General features: G+C 47.8%; 1 protein-coding gene across 4 annotated transcripts in view; it reads right to left on the bottom strand.

Annotated features, from left to right (window-relative positions):
- MYH10 (myosin heavy chain 10) overlaps positions 1 to 18,029 on the bottom strand; it is a 1,171,079-nt gene that overhangs the window by 485,348 nt on the left and 667,702 nt on the right. For all 4 annotated transcript variants that reach the window (XM_085616842.1, XM_085616841.1, XM_085616843.1 and 1 more), the window contains 4 exons: positions 17,759 to 17,828; positions 17,107 to 17,267; positions 9,580 to 9,688; positions 9,318 to 9,449 (listed from right to left, as the gene is read on the bottom strand). In XM_085616842.1, coding sequence (XP_085472968.1) covers positions 9,318 to 9,449; positions 9,580 to 9,688; positions 17,107 to 17,267; positions 17,759 to 17,828 — 472 coding nt within the window. The remainder of the gene's footprint in view (positions 1 to 9,317; positions 9,450 to 9,579; positions 9,689 to 17,106; positions 17,268 to 17,758; positions 17,829 to 18,029) is intronic.

Raw genomic sequence — 18,029 nt, 5'->3', positions numbered from 1 at the left:
CGGGAAGCTTGGCCGGAAACCCCAAATAAGTGCCAGCCTGCCAACCCCACCCCTCAGGTGGGGGAGGCGAGGTGAAGCACATCCCGGGCTCTCGCCATCTTGAAGCTAGGAAGCCCTACCAAATCAGGACTAGGCTACTGCCCCCCTCTCACAGGAGAGAGGCAGGATAGGGGGGTCCCCACCCCAGGACAGGGACCCATTGGTCCCTGCCCTTCACCTACCTGTAACGCCCCTAAATCTAGTATTTAGGGGCACCCTGAACCTTCCTTCCCCAGATTCCAGATTCCAAAATGCGAAGAAGAGCTAGAAGAAAGAAGACCTGCCCTGCAGCTGCTAAGAAGAGGAAGACACCAACTGCTTTGGACCCAGCCCTACCGGCCTGTCGACCCTCGAACCTGCTCCTGCTCCAACCCGGCATCTCTTGTGGCCAGCAACCTCACAAACCCCAGAGGACCCGGCGACCTTTTGACTCTAAACCCCTGGGACTCCCATGAGTAGAGGCTCTACTCAAAATCTAATTCTAATCCCTGGCAGCAGCCCGGAACCGCGAACCCAGCACACTCTGCACCAGCCAAGCCTGGCCTGTGCCGGAGTGAACAAAGACCACAAGGACGACCCCATGGCGACTGTGACCCCGAGTCCGGCACCCAAGGACCTCCCTTGACACTCCTGAAGAAGCCTGCAGCCTCAGAACAAGGTGCCCCACCTACCGCGATCAACAGAGGGTAAGATTTCACAACACCAAAAGGCACCCCTGCACCCGGCGCCCCACGGCCCCCTGTGCCCAATCCTGGGGTACCTACCTATCCTCCAACTACCCAACTTACCTCTCGAAGTGGTGGTGGCACCTGAAGAATCTTCGTTCCCGAGCTTGCAGTCTTTTTCTAAACCGGAGATTTCCCATTGAAATCAATTGAGCGCCCGAAGGCTCAAAAGCACCCTGCACCCAGCCGCCAGAGTGGCCCTGGCAGTGCAACCTCTACGCCTATCTACTTCCCCACTTGCCCTGAGTAAGTGACCAGGAGCCCAGCTCCCACAGCCGCGTGGCCTGCTAGTCAGCAGCCACCAACCAAGACCCCCCTATCCCTCATAGGATAACATTGGTCCTAACTCTCTCTGCACCCGGCCGCCCTAGTGCTGCTGGGGGTGAACCAACTGTACCTACCTGACCCTGGGGGACCCCTCAGTCTATGCCCAGAACTTCAACTCTGCCAGTCGAGTACTTACCTTTAAACCGATAACTCCATTTTCTTCACAGGGTAACATTGACTGGCTTTTTCCTGAAATTTAAGTGTGGACTTTTCAAATCTTAAAATATTCACCAAAAATCAGCCGAGTAACGAAAACGAAAATACTCACCTGCTCTTAGGTGAGCTCCCAGTGCTGGATCTTGGTGCCCAGCACTGACTCTGAAAAATACTCACAACTGTACTTACCAGTAACCCAATTTTCTCCTATAGGAAATCATTGACTGTTTTTCTGGGAAATTTCTTCTAAGTGTTAATTTCTGCAAACTTTAAATATTCTTTAAAAATCGTATAACTTCTGAAAACGTAATTGCTTACCTGTTTTGGATAAAGGTCCCAGTACTGAATCTAGGATCCAGTCCTGGAATTCCAAATGTAATCCTAAAAGTAAATCTGTTGCAAATATCTTGAAACTTCCATTGAACTCAATGCATTATTGTGTTTAAAATTGTGTTGCCTATTGCAACCACTTGTAACTGTTTACAAAAGTCAATTGCATATTGCAAAAGTATTTATATAAAGCATCTCATTCTGAAAAAGTATATTTTAATGCCAATTGTTGGTTCTAAAATAAAACAAGCATATATTTTTTATATATAAACTATTAGCCTAGAGTTCAGTTATTGAGTGTGTGAGACCATTTGCTGACTGAGTGTGTACAACAAATGCTTTACACTGTCCTCTGATACTGCCTTACTGCTCGACCAAGCTACCACTTTAGAGCATAAGGTTATATCTAACTTTAGCCTCTGCCAAACCTCTGGGGACTGTGGACTCTGTACACCCTGTACCTATTTGGGAACAGTATATACAGAGCCACTTTCTCACAGGGCTCCCCTAAATACTGAATTTAGGGGTGTTAGGAGAGCGTAGAGCAGTAACCAATTGCCTACTGACCCTTGGTCACTAAGCCACCTAAATGACCACTTCCTGAGGGAAGTAGGCATAACCCTGTCCTAAGTGGGCCAACACATTGATAGCCACTTCTGAAAAGTCATACCCATATCAGGTTAGGCTACCATAGGGGGTCGTACTAGCCTGGTGGTGGGAATGCCTACATGACTAGCTAATTTCCCGTCTGTCGAGGTGCCAAAGGGCTCTGGACAAAGGGTGCGTTGCCCTCTTGTGAGAGGGGCGCCAGATTCCCATTTTAAAGGCGGGAGCTTCTTTGAAGCTCGCTGGGCTAAGAGTGCTAATCAGTAGGTTGTCCTGCAGGAGGGGATGTGAACACCCTATTCCTGTGCAGGTTTAGTTTCTGACCTCCTGAGAGCAAAGGCCCTCACCCTGTGTCTGGGTGACAGGCTGGCAAAGACCAGTCAGCCAACATACAAGAGGTTGGTAGGTTTTCAGGGAGGCCCTCTAAGGTGCCCTCTGTGTGCATGTAAACTCAAATTCACCACTGGAATCAGGGTGGGTTTGGGAATACGAGATGTTTGATACCAAACATCCCTATTGTCAGTGAAGCCATCATGTAGCTGTGGAACTCGTTTTCACAAGTGTAAATTGTAGCACATGTTCTAAATTGGCTTTTACTGTTCAGGGCATATCTGTTCGTGTAGGTATGCCCTCCCATGTAATATAAAGCCCCCTGGCTTAGGGAAGTAAGGCCTACTGTAGGGGTGAATTACAAATATTACACGCAGTGTTAGAAGGCATGAGATATAGGGATGTGTGACATACTGTGTTTTCACTTTTTCCTGCGCCAAAACACTCTGCATGCAATAGAAGTACCGCATTGAGGTTTGGGGAGGAGTCGCTTAGGGTCACACAATCTGTGCTTCAGCCCTTGGGGGGCCCTCTTTAGTACCTCAGGCCCTAGGTTCCAAGGGTACCACTTTACTAGGGACTTCTAGAGGGTGCTAAAGGTATTGCCAACTGGTGGAACAATTGTAAAGTTGTAGGAAAGAGATCTGACACTGGGGACCTGGCTAGCAAGATCCCTGTGCACTTCCAGTGGAAATCACATCATGTACCAGGCAACAAAATGGGAGTAACCATGTCAAAAAGGGGTACTTTCCTACAGACTTGGACTTTGACTTACTGGATGATGTTGACCACGAAGAAGACTTGAGACAGGAACGACCTTGAGAGCAGCAACGGGCTTAAACCCTAGAATTTGACTTATGCGAGGTCTGTTACTTTTTTCGATGTTCTGTGATATACAGCTTTGCTTCACGGTCCCAGATCTTCTTTGGTTATCTTGGAGATATTTTACACATTCTTCGCATATCTTGGAGTTGTGCCCTCAACCAAAGCAACATAGGCAGACCTTATGCGGGTCAGTCCCCAACATCTGTTTCAGACAATCACAGCACTGTTTACACCCTGTAGTCTTCGTGAGAACATAGCTTCCTTGTACACTGGAATAAGCAAATTTGAAAGGATTTTTCAATCACGGAAAAACAGAGAGCCCCAGCTCTACTTCAAAGGTGCAGAAAGAAAGAAACTGATGTCAGTACATAAGCGTGACATCTATACGTGGCTCTGATCTCTCAGTAGGACAGTACTGCTGTGAAAACGGATAAGGATAAGGTCTTGGACTCTTGCTGCATGCGGCTACCTGACCGGTTTAAAGTTTCTCTCACCATCTCAGTCTAGCGCCAGGATACCCGTTGGGTGACAGTAGCGCTCTACAAGAATAAAATACAATACAATACAATACAAAACATCCGGATCCAGTCTGGCACTGGGGGAATATTCTAAAGGTGGGGAATATGCAGTTTTAGTTTGCATCAGAACATGTAGACAGAAGGGAGTCAGTAAGGGCTTCATTAAATGTCATTAAGAGCTCAGATAAAGTTGGCCCTAGTTTACGAATCTCAGTTAAAACATTTACTTTAGTGTAATTCAACATTTCCACCACTTTGAAGGGTAAGTTGGGATGTTGAGGGATGGTTAGGCTCCACTGGGTTGAGCACACTAGGCCGTGGGGCGTCGGGTGCAGGGGTGCCTTTGGACGTCGGATTTTCTTACCCGCTCTGGTCACGGTAGGAGGGGGTCCTCTGAATTGAGGCTGCAGGCATCGTCTGGAGGCTTGAGGCAGGTCAGGCGTCACCGGATCTCGGGTCAGGATCGCCGGGGGGACCTCCTCGTGGTGTTTGTTCACTCAAACACAGGCCGGGCTTGGCGGGTGCAGAATGTGCTGGATTCGCGGTTTCTGGCTGGCACCAGAAGCTGCAGTTCAAACACGTCCGATGCTCACGGGAGAAGCAGATTGGAAAGTGCATGCAGGCAGGTCCTTTGGGGGTTTTGAGGTTGCTGGCCGTTGGACACGCCGGGGTTTTGCAGGAGCAGGTTCGAGTGGAGACAGGCCTGTAGGGCTGGGGCCAAGTCAGTGGGCATCGTCCTCTTGTTAGCTCTGCACGGCTTCTCGTCCTTCTTTTCTTGTAGGTGCTCGATCTGAGGAAGGAAGGATCAGAGTGCCCCTAAATACTAAATTTAGGGACGTTCCAGGTAGGTAAAGAAGCAGGGACCAATGGGTCCCTTCCCTGGGGTGGGTACACCCCCTATTCTGCCACTCTCCAGTGGGAGGGGGGCAGGAGCCTGTACCTAGTTGGCTGGGTCCCCCATCCTCAAGATGGCGGGGACTCGAGGTTGTGCTTCATCTCGCCTCCCCCACCTTAGGTGTGGAGTTGGCAGAGGTGGGCACACCTCTCTTCCTCACTTGTTTTTCCCGTCGGTTCTCCCGCCCAAAGTGGGAGGTAGAACCAGCGGGGACCAGTTGCTGAAAGCAGCAAATGGTCTGGAGAAGCTCACAAAGGCGGCATAAATCTCTAAGATGCCCTCTGTCATGCATTTTACATATAATCCCACACTGGCATCAGTGTGGGTTTAATGTGTTGAGAAGTTTGATACCAAACTTCAGTCTTCAGTGTAGCCATTATGGTGCTGTAGAGTTCGTAATGGCAACCTCCCATCACCCTATACTCTTAATGGCAGCACTTCACTTACAGGGCCCAGGAATGGACTTGAGTACTGTAGGGGTACAAGGCTCATGCACCTGTACCCTCACCACTGGCATAGGGCAGCCAGCTAGAGGGGTGACTCATGTATGCCAGGGCAGTGGTTTGTGGACATGGCACACAGAGATGTGTGCCATGTTGACTCTGTTTTGTTCTGCACCTAGACACCCAGCCTACAAAGGCAGTGTGTGTGTGTCAGGGTACAGGGCCTCTAAGGGTGGCACAGTAAGTGCTGCAGCCCTTAGTGGCCTTCTCTGGTCACAGTCCCCTGGTTACCTATGATACGGTTTACCAGGGGCTGACATGTGGCCAGAGGTGCCAATTGGGTTTAGGCTTCAATGCAGTTTTAGGGAAGGAACACAGGCTCTGGGTACCTGATTGGCAGGAGCCCATGGCACACTCAGTCAAAGTACATCAGCAATTCAGCAAAAAGTTGGGGCATACCATGCAAGGCACTTTCTCACAGGGGGTGTGCTGGTAGCAGGCACAGAGGCCTGCTACCAGAGGACTTCTGGCACGAGGTCTGCTGGCAATGGGCAGGCTCCTAGGAGAGGAGCAACCTAGGGCAGTGGTGGCATCAGGGAGAGTGGGAGGCCTGCTCAATTAGGGCTGCGCCCTTCATTAAATAGGCCTTAGGGAGGGGAAGAAAGGCTAGGGAGGCGGGAGCTGGGCAGAGGGGGAAAAGGCCAGTGCAGGAGGCAGGAAGAGGAGGGCACAGGGAAAGGGGCCTGGGAGCAGGAAGCCTGGGGGAGGTGTTCTGATAGCAGGTACAGGGGACTGCTGGCACGTGGTCTTCTGTACAACAACAATTGGTCACAGTGGAATTCAAATTTTACATGAAATGTAGTTTAGGTTATTCAAACATCACCACAATATATTCAAATGAGTGTCATTTTATTTTTATCACATGAATATTCACGACAGCACTGTTGTATGCACATTTTATAAAAATGGTGCTCAGAAAAGGGGATAGAGTGCTGGGTAAGAACTATATGCTAGTGAGGGTTGTAGGAAATACATTGTGTAATATATAAATCAGATATAGCTCACCCTATCCAGCCTAATGATGGCAAATTAATACGACAAACATAGCAAATAATACACTCAGATAATTCATCTCTGTCGTCTATGCTTGAAAGTTAGTGCAAGACCAACGACGTTTCGATCCCTATATGTTATATAGGCATTTTGATCCTTATCATGGGGTCTTCATCAGGACCAAAGACTGGAGGAATGGGGGAGAAAGGGAGCACCGATTTCATGCAGAATGAAGAATCAGGCCGCAGGCTGTAAGGCAGTGGGTCTTTAGGCTCTTCAAAATGTGAAATTGGATCAAAACCAAGCTTAGGACGTGGGCTTCGAATCCTCACAATGCATGGGTAAGTGGATCTTGACTTACACACACCGGAACAGGGGTTGATCAGTAACCTCCCCGTTGTAAGTTCGAAACGAGCAGCAAAAGAGCCAGCAACAGTTGGTCAATTGTTGCCTTCATTTCCAAACATGAGAACCTGGTTTCACAGAACAAACACAGTTAAGGTTAAGGAGAAGTCGAACAGACGCCTTTTCGACACAATACCCTACTTACTTTTACCCCCAAAAAAACAACAAAAAACAGAAAGAGTCTTCTTACCAACAAAAACAAAAAACAGCAATAAGCAGGCTCCTAGGACAGGAGTGGCCCAGGGCAGTGGTGCCAGCGGGGAGAGCAGGAGGCCTTTAAAAGCAAAAAAGTGGCATCTTTGCTAAAGCTGCACACTACAAGTTACAATAATTTTGACTTGAGATACAAGTCATGCTTAATTTAAAAAGTTGCATGATATCTTGCTATGCCCACTTTTATCACACCATTCAGGACTTAGCACAGCTGAGAGGTCAGCGTGTAACACTGTACTTGCCAATTGGGCAACCTAGCCTTTGCACAGTAAAAACAGCGTTTGTGTGTGTTTACTGTCAGAACATGTAAACTGCATGCCCGTGCATTTTTGTTGCACACTGCCTTAGGACTCGGTAGGCCGGTGTATGAAGCTGGCTCCCAATATACTATACCAAAGTAAGGTATAGTGTGCACAGAGTACAGTAGAACCCCCTAAAGGGTTACAGAGGTAAAAGTTGAGTATACCTTACTGGCTATTTGTGCTATTGTGAGCGAGCCGTAAGGTTTTATCAGAGGGTAGTGTTAAGTATTTATTCTACACACTCAGGCAAGAAATGATTTCACACACTCAAAGACGCAACTCTGACAATTGTTTTGTATAAAAATATTTCTTACTTTTATTTTATTTTTAGAACCAAGCAGGATTTGGTGCAGGTAAGAAAAATAGTACTTTTAAAGGATAATACAGTTGTATGCAACTGAATGCAGTTGGCTTTGTGACAGATAGGCCAAATGTTCAGAAACAGTTGAAAGTACTTTGTAACTACTTTGTGATTAATTTTTCTGCTCAGTGTGATATCACACTGGGACATTTCATAGATAAAAGGTAGGTAAAACAGATTTCACAAAAATACAGTTTCTAAGGTTTCCATACAAACACCCTTAACACTTAGACTTTTTCTAAAGTCCATGCAATTCTACGGAGGAAAAATAGGTTATTGGTTTGCATATAATTAAACGGTCTTTTAATAACGGTAGAGTTTCTGGGGTCAGAACAAGGGTTCCCCCAGGGTCAAGGATGCACTCAAAAAGCACCCTCAGCGGCACTGGGGCGGCCGGGTGCAGAGTGATGAGTCCCAATGTTATCCAGTGTGGGATAGGGGGCCTCTGGTTGGTGGCTGCTCATGGGCACGCCACTTGGATGTGGGAGCAAAGCTCCTAGGGTTTAGCTCAGGGCAAAGGGGGATCCGAGATAGCACCCAAAGTGCACCCACAGACGCATGGGGGTAGGTGCAGGGTGCTGAATCCACATCGGGAGCCCTGTTGGTTTCAACAGGGAAGCTCCGGTCAGAACAAACACTGCAGGCGTGTGCACGAAGATCTTCTGGAGGCGTGCACGAAGATCTTCTGGAGGCAACCACTGGTTGTAGAGGTAGGTTGCGATGTTGTGGGATGCTGGGACACCATTGCATATAAGCACATAACTATACTTTGGGGGTCAGAGACCTGAGTCAGAACTGGATCGTCGACTGGTGCCGATGGAGACTGTGTCAGTGTTGGTACAGAAGGTATTGGGATGGAACTTGGCGCAGATATAGAAACCATTAGAGTCCCAAGGTAGCAAACGGCATTGGGAACAGACCCACAGGCAGAAGGCTGACTGGAGACCCCTGTGCACTAGTGAGACCTAAAGATGTACCAGAGGGAGCTAAAATAGCACCATCAATCTGCAGCATGGCCCCTTTGAAGGCCACAATTTGCTGTAGGGTCAACAACAGGCCAGAAAACCCACGCCACGCTGGGACCAAATGTAGGATAATTTTGGCCCTGGGAGACATCATGTGAGTGTGAGGTTTATCATGATAGCCTCATGCTCTCTTGCTAGACTCCCAGTAGCAGATTGGGGTGGAGACATGCTGGCCTTCTTACGCTAATGCGCAAGCTTTGACTTACCAGAAGAGTTTGAACAGGAAGTGGTCTATTTGTTGGAGCAGCCTCATGACCATGATCAGGCCTGTGACATGGAATACGAGAGAGCTATACGAAGATGACGACCGCCTAAACGCATACCTTGCTGCGGTAATTGGAGTCTTTAGTCCACTGTGTTGTAGGAGCATACATACTTGATTTGCCCAAATCTTCTGCCACACTGGAGGACATGTATTTGCTCCTGATGAATTTAAGTGATGTGTTGAATCTCGTGCCTGTTCCAAAGGATGAGTGAATGCTATTTTAAAGAATACTGCATGGTCCTAAATTTTTCACACTACTGATGTGTGTCAGATTTAATTATTTTACTGAAACCACCTCCATCCATACAATTCTCATCACCACAAACATTTGAGCTAGTTTCTTGCCTAATGTGCACATTCTAGCCACAAAGCTCCTTGGTAAACCCACTAGTACCTGTGTGCCCAACATGATTTTACTAGCTCAATTCTGTCTTGATGGACAGTGGTAATACAGGATGTGTTTCTTATTACAGAAAAATAGCTCGCTTTCGCCACATACCTGCTGATGTTTCCGCTCCATCTCCACAAGCTCTCCCTCCACCTTTGACTGTTTCTCTTTCACCTTTAGGAGTTCCTCATCTTTGGCCAAGAGTTCTTCCTCCTGTCGAGTCACCTGCAGCAAAGGCTTTACCTGCAGAAAATAAAAGCCACTTTTAAAGATGCAGATCTCAAACAATCAAAGTCTACCAGTCTAGACTTGCCTTCACCAGCCTGATCAGGGCACAAAGCTCCGTTGGCCACATCATAACGGACATACAAACCTTTGTAAAAAGTCTCCACCACTGCCAGTGACGGAGCTTGAGATAAGCTGCACAGTTCCTCTGCAGGACCTTCAATGCACTAAGTTGCTGTTGCTTCTTAGCAAAGGCTCTAAAAATAATAAGGCAAACATAAACTTAAGATCTAAAAAGTGATGGGAAGGTTTTGATCAATAGCTTTCCCTCCCTCGCAGCATTTACCAAAATATGTACAAACAGAGAAATTAAAACAAACACACACACACTCTGTCCCAAAAGTGCACTGAATATTTAAAGACATATGGCTTATTGCCATATGATTTTTTTTTATTTTTAATTTCACTACAAATGAAACAGATTCTTTTAGCAGAATTTGTCATAAAAGAGGGAATACAAGTTTTTTCTTTTTTATGTGGTGGGGTCATTCCTACCCCTGAAACCCTGTGCACACATGCTGAACCTGTCAATATGTGTGTTTCAAGTAGACTATTTTAATAATGTGCTCCAAGATGAATCCTAATAAGTGTAGGAACCTGGCTCTTTATATAGTAAACCAATTGGAGGTATACAGTGCAAAGAGTCCAGGTATCCCTTATAAGCTGAAAGGGGCTTGCTTCAATACCAAGGTACTTCTCTTAGAGGGTAGTGTGGTCAAGCATTCTTAGGCTTATCAGAGAGGATTATTAGACGTCTGCTGCATGCACACAGTCAATAAATGATACACACGACCCAATAAGAAGATCCACACCAATTTATAACCACATAACACGTATCTTTAAATATTTTAATATATAGGCACCAAAGTAATCACCATCAGGTAAGTAGGTTTCAAGTTAGAAATATTTACAGTTTTTAAAAGTCAACAGTGTGATTTCTGGGGCCGTAATGTTATCCTATGAAAGAAAGACTTATACTGCACACAGGTACTTTATAGCCACTTACAGGGCTAATCTTACAGACTTAAGTTGAGTATGGTACAGGGTCCAAGGCAGCACCAACAGGTGGCCGGGTACAGAGGTGTAATACAGCATTGAAGTCAATGGGGATCGGTCTGGTCACAAAGAGGTTGCAGGCTGGGACATGGGGGCCAGTCCAGCTGAACAAACAAGGGGGCTCAGGTCTCGCGATGCTCAGGGACGTGGGGACACCTTTAGCCTTCTTCTCCTCAGGTCGTGGCAGCTGGGTGCAGAGGTGTCCTGAGACATCAGGGTTCTGTCACTGGAGACACTCGCAGTAGACGGGGCCTGCACAAAGAGGCTGCAGGCCGTGCTGGGAAGTTCACAGTTGGTAAAATGAGGTGGGCTTCAGATCTGGAGGGTCTGGGGACCACCCTGGAATCGATGGCCCACGTCCTGTGGGAAGTGGGCATAACTCTGTCCCAGAGTTCCTAATTCTACCACCATAAAGATGGCAGACTTTTACATTTTGTGTCCACATCAGGTAGCCCACCTTAGGGGTGGAACTAGACCGAGGGCGAACACGCCTCTCTGACTACTAATTTTACCGCCTGTCCAGGAGTCGAATGGGCCTTCGTCAGGGGGTAGGAGAGCGTGTGTGGGGGAGGAGGGGGGGAGAGGAAAGGCATCCCTCTGAGATAAGCCAGATTTGCATACCAAAGGCAGCGGACTCTTTGAAGCTCTCTCCCTTGGAATGCTAATTTACAGGTCATCCTGCTGGGCTGCAGAGAGGCCAGTAAGGCTGGGGCCAGGTTAGTTGTCGTCTGGAGTCTTCACTGCTGCACGGCTCTTCGGCCCTTCTTCTTTAGGTCGCCAGGAATCTATGGGTAAATACTAATTTTAAGGGCATTACAGGTACCAGCAGGTCGTAGCCAATGGGCTACTTATCTTTAGGGTGACTGCATCCTTTGTATGCCAACTCCCTTATGGGAGGGGGCAAACTCCTAATCTTATTGGTTAAAATTCGCCCTACCAATATGGACGATTTTCAAAGGAAGGGGTCACTTCAGCTTAGGACACCTTAGGGGTGGTCCTGGCTGAATGGGGACACACCTCTCCTGTTTACTAATTTTACCACGAACCTTGCCGCCAGGAGTGGAGTTTGGTCAGGCGGGGCGGGCATCTCCACTAGTTGGGGAGGACCTGGCTAGCACAAAAAAAGGGAACAAAGCCTTTGAAGCTCACCGCCCTTGAATGCTGTTGCTGCTTGGGGGTAGGAGTGAAGCTCCTCCCCCCACAGCAGGCTTTGTTTCTGACCCACAGAGCACAAGGTTCCCACCTTAGGGAATCAGAAACATGTGTGGAAGTGGCAGGCTGGTGCAGACCAGTCAGCTACACACTAGCGGTAGCTTAGGTTTTCTGGGTGCACCTTTGAGGATCCCTATGAGTGCATTTATTATTATATTCAACACTGGCACCAGAGTGGGCTCATTAATCTGAGCTGATTGGTACCACACATCTTGGGATTTGAAGAAGAAATCATGGAGCTGTGGAACTCGTATTGACAAGCTCCCAGCCTATGTACTCTGTATGGTTTCACCATGCACTTATGTAAGAAAGTGGCTCAGTATATACTGTACCCAAGTAGGTATCAAAATACTTTCTCAGAATGAAATGCTCTAGTTGAGTATTTTCAATAAGCAATATACTTTTAAATACAATAGCTACAGTTGTTGCAATAGGCAACACAATTCAAACACAAATATAACATTGAGCTCAATGGGAATTTTTAAGTGAATGCAATTTCAATTACTTTGCGTATGATTTTCTTACTCAGGGTTGGATCCTGGATTCAGCCCTGGTGCATTTCCTGTAAACAGTGGGAAGAAGTCATTTTTGTTACACAGGCGATTTTTAAGGAATACTTGCATGTTTCAAAAATCGAAAGTTAGAAAAATTTCTGGCAAAAACCAGCCAATGTTCTCCATAGCAAATCAAGTTCTCGGTAAGTACAGCTGTAATTACTTTTCAGGGTCAGTGCTGGGCACTATGATCCAGCACTGAGATCTCACCTGATAACAGGTGAGTAATTTCTTTTTCGTTGTTCGGCTGATTTTTAGTGAATATTTTAAAGTTTCAAAACTCAACACTTCTCGTGGTCTTTGTCCACTCAGGCACAGGCCGGGGTCGGCTGGTGCAGAGTGTGCAGGATTCGCGGTTCCTGGCTGGCACCAGGAGTTGTTGCTTGTTTTGAGCAGAACCACTGCTCGTGGGAGTCCCAGTCTTTTGGATGAGCAAGGCAGTCAGGTCCTCCAGGGTTTTCAAGGTTGCTGACCACTGGAGACGCTGGGATTTAGCAGGAGCAGGTTAGAGGATCGACATGCCTGTAGGGCTGGGGCCAAGTCAGTTGGTGTCGTCCTCTTGTTAGCAGCTGCACTGCAGGTCTTCTTTCTTCTTGTTTCAAAATCGGGATCTGAGGAAGGAAGGTTCAGGGTGCCCCTAAATACTAAATTTAGGGGCGTTACAGGTAGGTAGAGGTCAGGGACCAATGGGTCTCTTCCCTGGGGTGGGTACACCCCCTAGCCCGCCACTCTCCTGTGGGAGGGGGGCAGGAGCCTAGTCCTGATTGGGTAGGGCTCCCCATCCTCAAGATGGCGAGAGCCCGAAGTTGTGCTTCAGCTCGCCTCACCCACCTGAGGGGTGGGGTTGGCAGAGGCTGGCTCACCCCCTTTCCTCACTTGGGTTTTCCCCGCCGATCTTCCCGCCAGAGTGGGGGTCAGAACCAGTGGGGGCCAGTTGCTGAGTACAGCAAGTGGCCTGGAGAAGCTCACAAAGGTGGCATGCCTTTGAAGCTTACCCTGCCCATCCTGGGGGAGGAGACCTAGCACCTCGCCCAGGATGTGCATTGTTGCAGACCCACGAGTGCAGATGGCTCTCTACCCAGTGGTCCAGCAACATGTCTGCTGGGTGGCAGCCTAGGCAGCCTCTCAGTCAGGACGTTGGTTGTTGGTTAGTTTCAGGTGGCATCTCTAAGATGCCCTCTGTCGTGCATTTTACATTAAATCCCACACTGGCGTCAGTGTGGGTTTAATGTGCTGAGAAGTTTGATACCAAACTTCTCAGTCTTCAGTGTAGCCATCATGGTGCTGTAGAGTTTGTGATGTCGACCTCCCAGCACCATATACTCTTAATGGCAGCACTTCACTTACAGTGCCCAGGAATGGACCTGGGTACTGTAGGGGTACAGGGCGGGGTGCTGGGGAGGCGAGCCTGCGGCACCGGACCGGGCGCCGACCCCGCCTCTACCACAACAGGCGCCGACCCTGAAGGGATGGAGCCGGAGACGGGGAGACAAGGCCTCGGTGCCGAACCAGCGCCAGCTCGGCCCCTGAAAAGGCAGCCGCCTGTCCGAAATGCAGATGAGGGCTCGGAGCCAATCTCCGAGCACCAGCAACCACCAGCGGCGCCACAGGGAGCCCCACTGGACTATGCGGCGCGGCAGGGGTGCTTTGGGTCGAACAGGGGAACCCAACTGGGCCACGCCCTGACGACGCCATATCTCCATCATCCCTAGAGGTAAGGGGCACAGTCGGCGAACCCACTGGCGCGTCCACCGGAGACCCCGCACGTAGCGGAGGCTCCGAGGAGGCCCCAGGGAGAGGAGGGGACCCAAGGGAGGCCTGCAGGGCCGCAGCATAGGCCTCCATCTGGGTCCGAGTCGCCCCACCCCAGGATAAGGTGGATAAAGAAGGGGTGACTCCCGGGGGCACACGTCCGGAGAATTCCGGGAACTGGTGCCCCCGACAACATAAGTAAGTGAGGTCGAGGACCTCGGCGACATGCGCCGTAACTTACCCGAGCGAGGCGAACAACGCACCTGGGAACCAGAGGGCGACCGATGCCACAAATGGAACCCGCTGCCAGAGGGACCTGCCGCCGATGAGGAGGCCGGCAGCCGAGATGACTCCGACCGGGACAGACGAGCCGAAAACAGCTTCATCCTGCGCTCCCGCCGGGACTTCGGCTTGAGGTGTTGGCAGGCGTCGCAGTCCATCAAGTCGTGGTGTTCGCCCAGGCACCACATACAGATAAGGTGTGGGTCCGTCGCGGACATTTGCCGCGAACAAGAGGTACACGTTTTAAAGCCCGAAGGCATCGCATACTGTTCCAGACGCGAAGTGTCAAAAAAGGGCCTGAAAACAGGCCAGAGGAACCGTTTACTCCAGATCCGCATTGTACGTGAAAAAGAAGGAAACTGACGTCAGCGTGCCGGGAGGGACTTATATGACCTGACTGACGTCATGTCCGTGGACGTCAAGGGCGGGGCCGTGTGGCGCCGTCCCCCGGCACGCAGAGGTGCTGCTGCAAAACGTTTTCCGGATCCAGTCTGACGCCTGGGTATATTCTAAGTTAAGGAATCTGCGTCTAGATGTGTCTATCAGATTACTGTATTTAGAGGTCTCGAGGTCTGTTGCCAATGGGCTACTGACCTTAGGGTGACTACACCCTTGGTGTGTTCACCCCACGTGGGAAAGTGGGCACAATCCTTAATCCTGATTGAAGAGTGCCTGCCATCTGCAGGATGGCGGGCACTGAAGAGTGGGCTTCACCTCGCCTCCCCCAGCTGAGGGGTGGGGTTGGCAGAGGTGGGCACACGTTCTGGGCTATGTTAATTTTTCCTACCTGTCTTCCTGCCGAAAAGGAGGGGAGACAGGAAGGGAGCCTGCTCCTGATAGCAGGAGAGGCTGGGGGTCATGTTACAGAGGCGGCAAGGCCTTTGAAGCTCCCCTGCCACAGATGGCTCTTCCTGGCCTGCTCAGGAAAGGCTTTGTTTCTGGGCTCAGGGAGCAAAGGCTTCCACGCCAGGGGTCCAGAAACATATGACGTGGTGGCAGGCTGGTGGGTACAAGTCAGGGAACCCACCAGAGGCAGGTCGTTTTTCAAGGTGCATCTCTAAGATGCCCTCTGACTCATTGTATAATACATCCCACACTGGCATCAGTGTGGGTTTATTATGCTAAGAAATTTGCTACCAAACCCAGGATTCAATAAAGCCATTATGGTGCTGTGGAGTTCGTAATGACAAACTCCCAGACCATATACTCCTTATGGCTTTATTGCACTTACAATGTCTAAGAATGGACTTAGACACTGTAGGGGTACAGAGCTCATGCAGCTGTACCCTCACCAGTGGTATAGTGCACCCAGCTAGAGGGGTGTCTTGCCTATACCAAAGGCAGTGGGTTGTAGACATGGCACACATTCCTGTGTACCATGGTGACTCATCATTTTTCTCTGCACCAAAACATGCAGCCTGTAATGGCACTGTGTGTGTGTTAAGGTATAGGACCTCTAAGGATGGACCTTCCCTGGTCACAGTGCCCTTGGTACCTAATGTACCTTTTACGAGGCACTTACATGTGGTCAGAGAGGTGCCTATTGGGGGTACAAAGATACAATTTTGGGAAAGAACACAGGCCCTGAGAATCTGATTGGCAGGGACCCAGGGCACATCAAGTCAAAGTGCATCAGAAATCTAGCAAAAAGTGGAGGGGTTGCAGGAACAGAAATCCAGCTTCCTACACAGAGGAACCTGGAATAAATTAAGAGACTCATAAAATGTTCCTTCAATTTAATGTGGTTACTGTAAGATGAAATTAGGAGATGCTTGAAAGTCAAATTCAGGCACTCATAAAAACAAAAGCAGTGATGTCCTGAATTGGAAGGCATTGAAACTTGCAATACTACAACCAAAGTAGTATTTTAATATGGATAAGCAGGTTATTTAGCAAAGACAATGAGCTGCCAGCAAGCTACAAAGTTTGAGCCTGCAGAAGACCGGGAACTAGATAGCAGTATTATAAACCGAGTAGAAAATTGTTCCTGTGCTAGGACTGAGGAATCAACCTGCAACACAAACTCCAAAGTGGTGTGTTTGGGAAATCAGGAGAGCCTCAGACAAGCTTACTGGAACTAGTATGCTGGGAGAAAATGAGAGCTAGAAACCTACTAAAATGTAAACTATAACAAGCAGCTTCCCAAGTAAGATGAAATAAGAATGAAAGACCCCAACTCTAACATGGAAAAGTTATTTAAAAACATCAATGAACATAATGGACCTGTATATGATCATTTATAGCAGTAAGTACTCCTGCTGACTTATTAAATGCCCACAGCTGGGTAGAGGAACCCCTACTTTTGATTGAGAATGGAATATAAGCTTCACTAAGTCACTTAAGGTGGGAGGACATTGTACAAATACTCTGAAGGGCGAGGTAGGGCCTGTAACTTCACCTCTTAGTTTATTTGATTAAGTGACCACAAACAAACAAAAGGAACATTCTGCCAGTCACCGTCCATAAAAACACCTTTATGGCAATACTAATCTGGGTTACAAATAAACATCACCAGAGACATGGCAGAAATCCAATACAATTTTTTCAAAATCAGAGGCAATAAAGTCATACATTGCAAAGTTTATTTACTGAAATGTAGAACTTGCCTAGGGGTCTTGTGCCTTAAACTCACATTCATGGTACACATGTGATGTGATATGTTGCTTAAAAACAGATGTATCATTGATTGTGAAAAGACATGCAAACGTCAAAGAAACATCACTTGTTTGCCTGCCTCTATATTTGTAGTTTTCACTTACTTTCGGGCCAAATATCCTCTGCATACTGCCTGGAAAAGGATGATGACATCAGTAATCTTCAGATCCCGTTCTTCTTCCAAATGTGCCAACACTCCAGCTCTAAAAAATATTTTACTTTGTCCGATCCTGAACAAGTTGGGATCCAATTCTAAAGCTCGAATCTGTAGAAGGAAAATCAATTTTAGGATGCTCAAATCAGTTATCTGTGATCACTCTCTAGCATTTAAGACCTATTAAGTAGTGATTCACCTCGTTTTGGAAGCACCTTTGTAAACCTTTGAGAATTCCCAAACTCAATCATATTCTAAGTTACTCCATTTGTGCATTAAAACTAGTGATAGCACTGCAACTAAATGAATAATCTTTTTGAGTTACTTGTACATAAGTATTTGCATTATAATTAGAGGACCACAATGGGAGCCCCGCACTGGTATGGCAATCTATTGGGACTTTTATTAGCAATGGATACCCATTCCAATAGAGTTTTATGTGAACCCTTCCATGGTTCTACGCTGGATGTGGAACTCTTTAGTTCACAACGCCAGGTCACTAGGTGCCATTGACGTTTGAAGGAAAGTGCCTATTAGGAAACAGTAATAGTACATTCATTGAAGGTGGCAAAATGTGACATATGTAACTGGCTGGAACTTACCATTCGTTCACATGCCTGCTTGCCATCCATGAAGCCTTTGGGAATAGCATTTGGCGTTAAGATTTCGTACCTAAGAATCAGAAGAAATCAGAGTTAAGAAGAGCAACTTAGGAGCACTAAAAAAATCATGATTAGCAATCAACTGAAACTCGTATCATAGAAAGACCTCGAAAACATTCAAACAGAAGAGGGATTTTTGGGAAGGCCTATCTGATGACTAAAGAGAAAAAAGAAACAGTACTTATTTTTATTCCTGCTTATCCATAATGGG

The sequence above is a fragment of the Triturus cristatus genome, chromosome 7, assembly GCF_964204655.1.
Source record: "Triturus cristatus chromosome 7, aTriCri1.1, whole genome shotgun sequence".
Classification (NCBI taxonomy): Eukaryota; Metazoa; Chordata; class Amphibia; order Caudata; family Salamandridae; genus Triturus; species Triturus cristatus.
The sequence above is the reverse complement of the archived record's forward strand: the minus strand, read 5'-3'. Positions and strand labels throughout refer to the sequence as shown.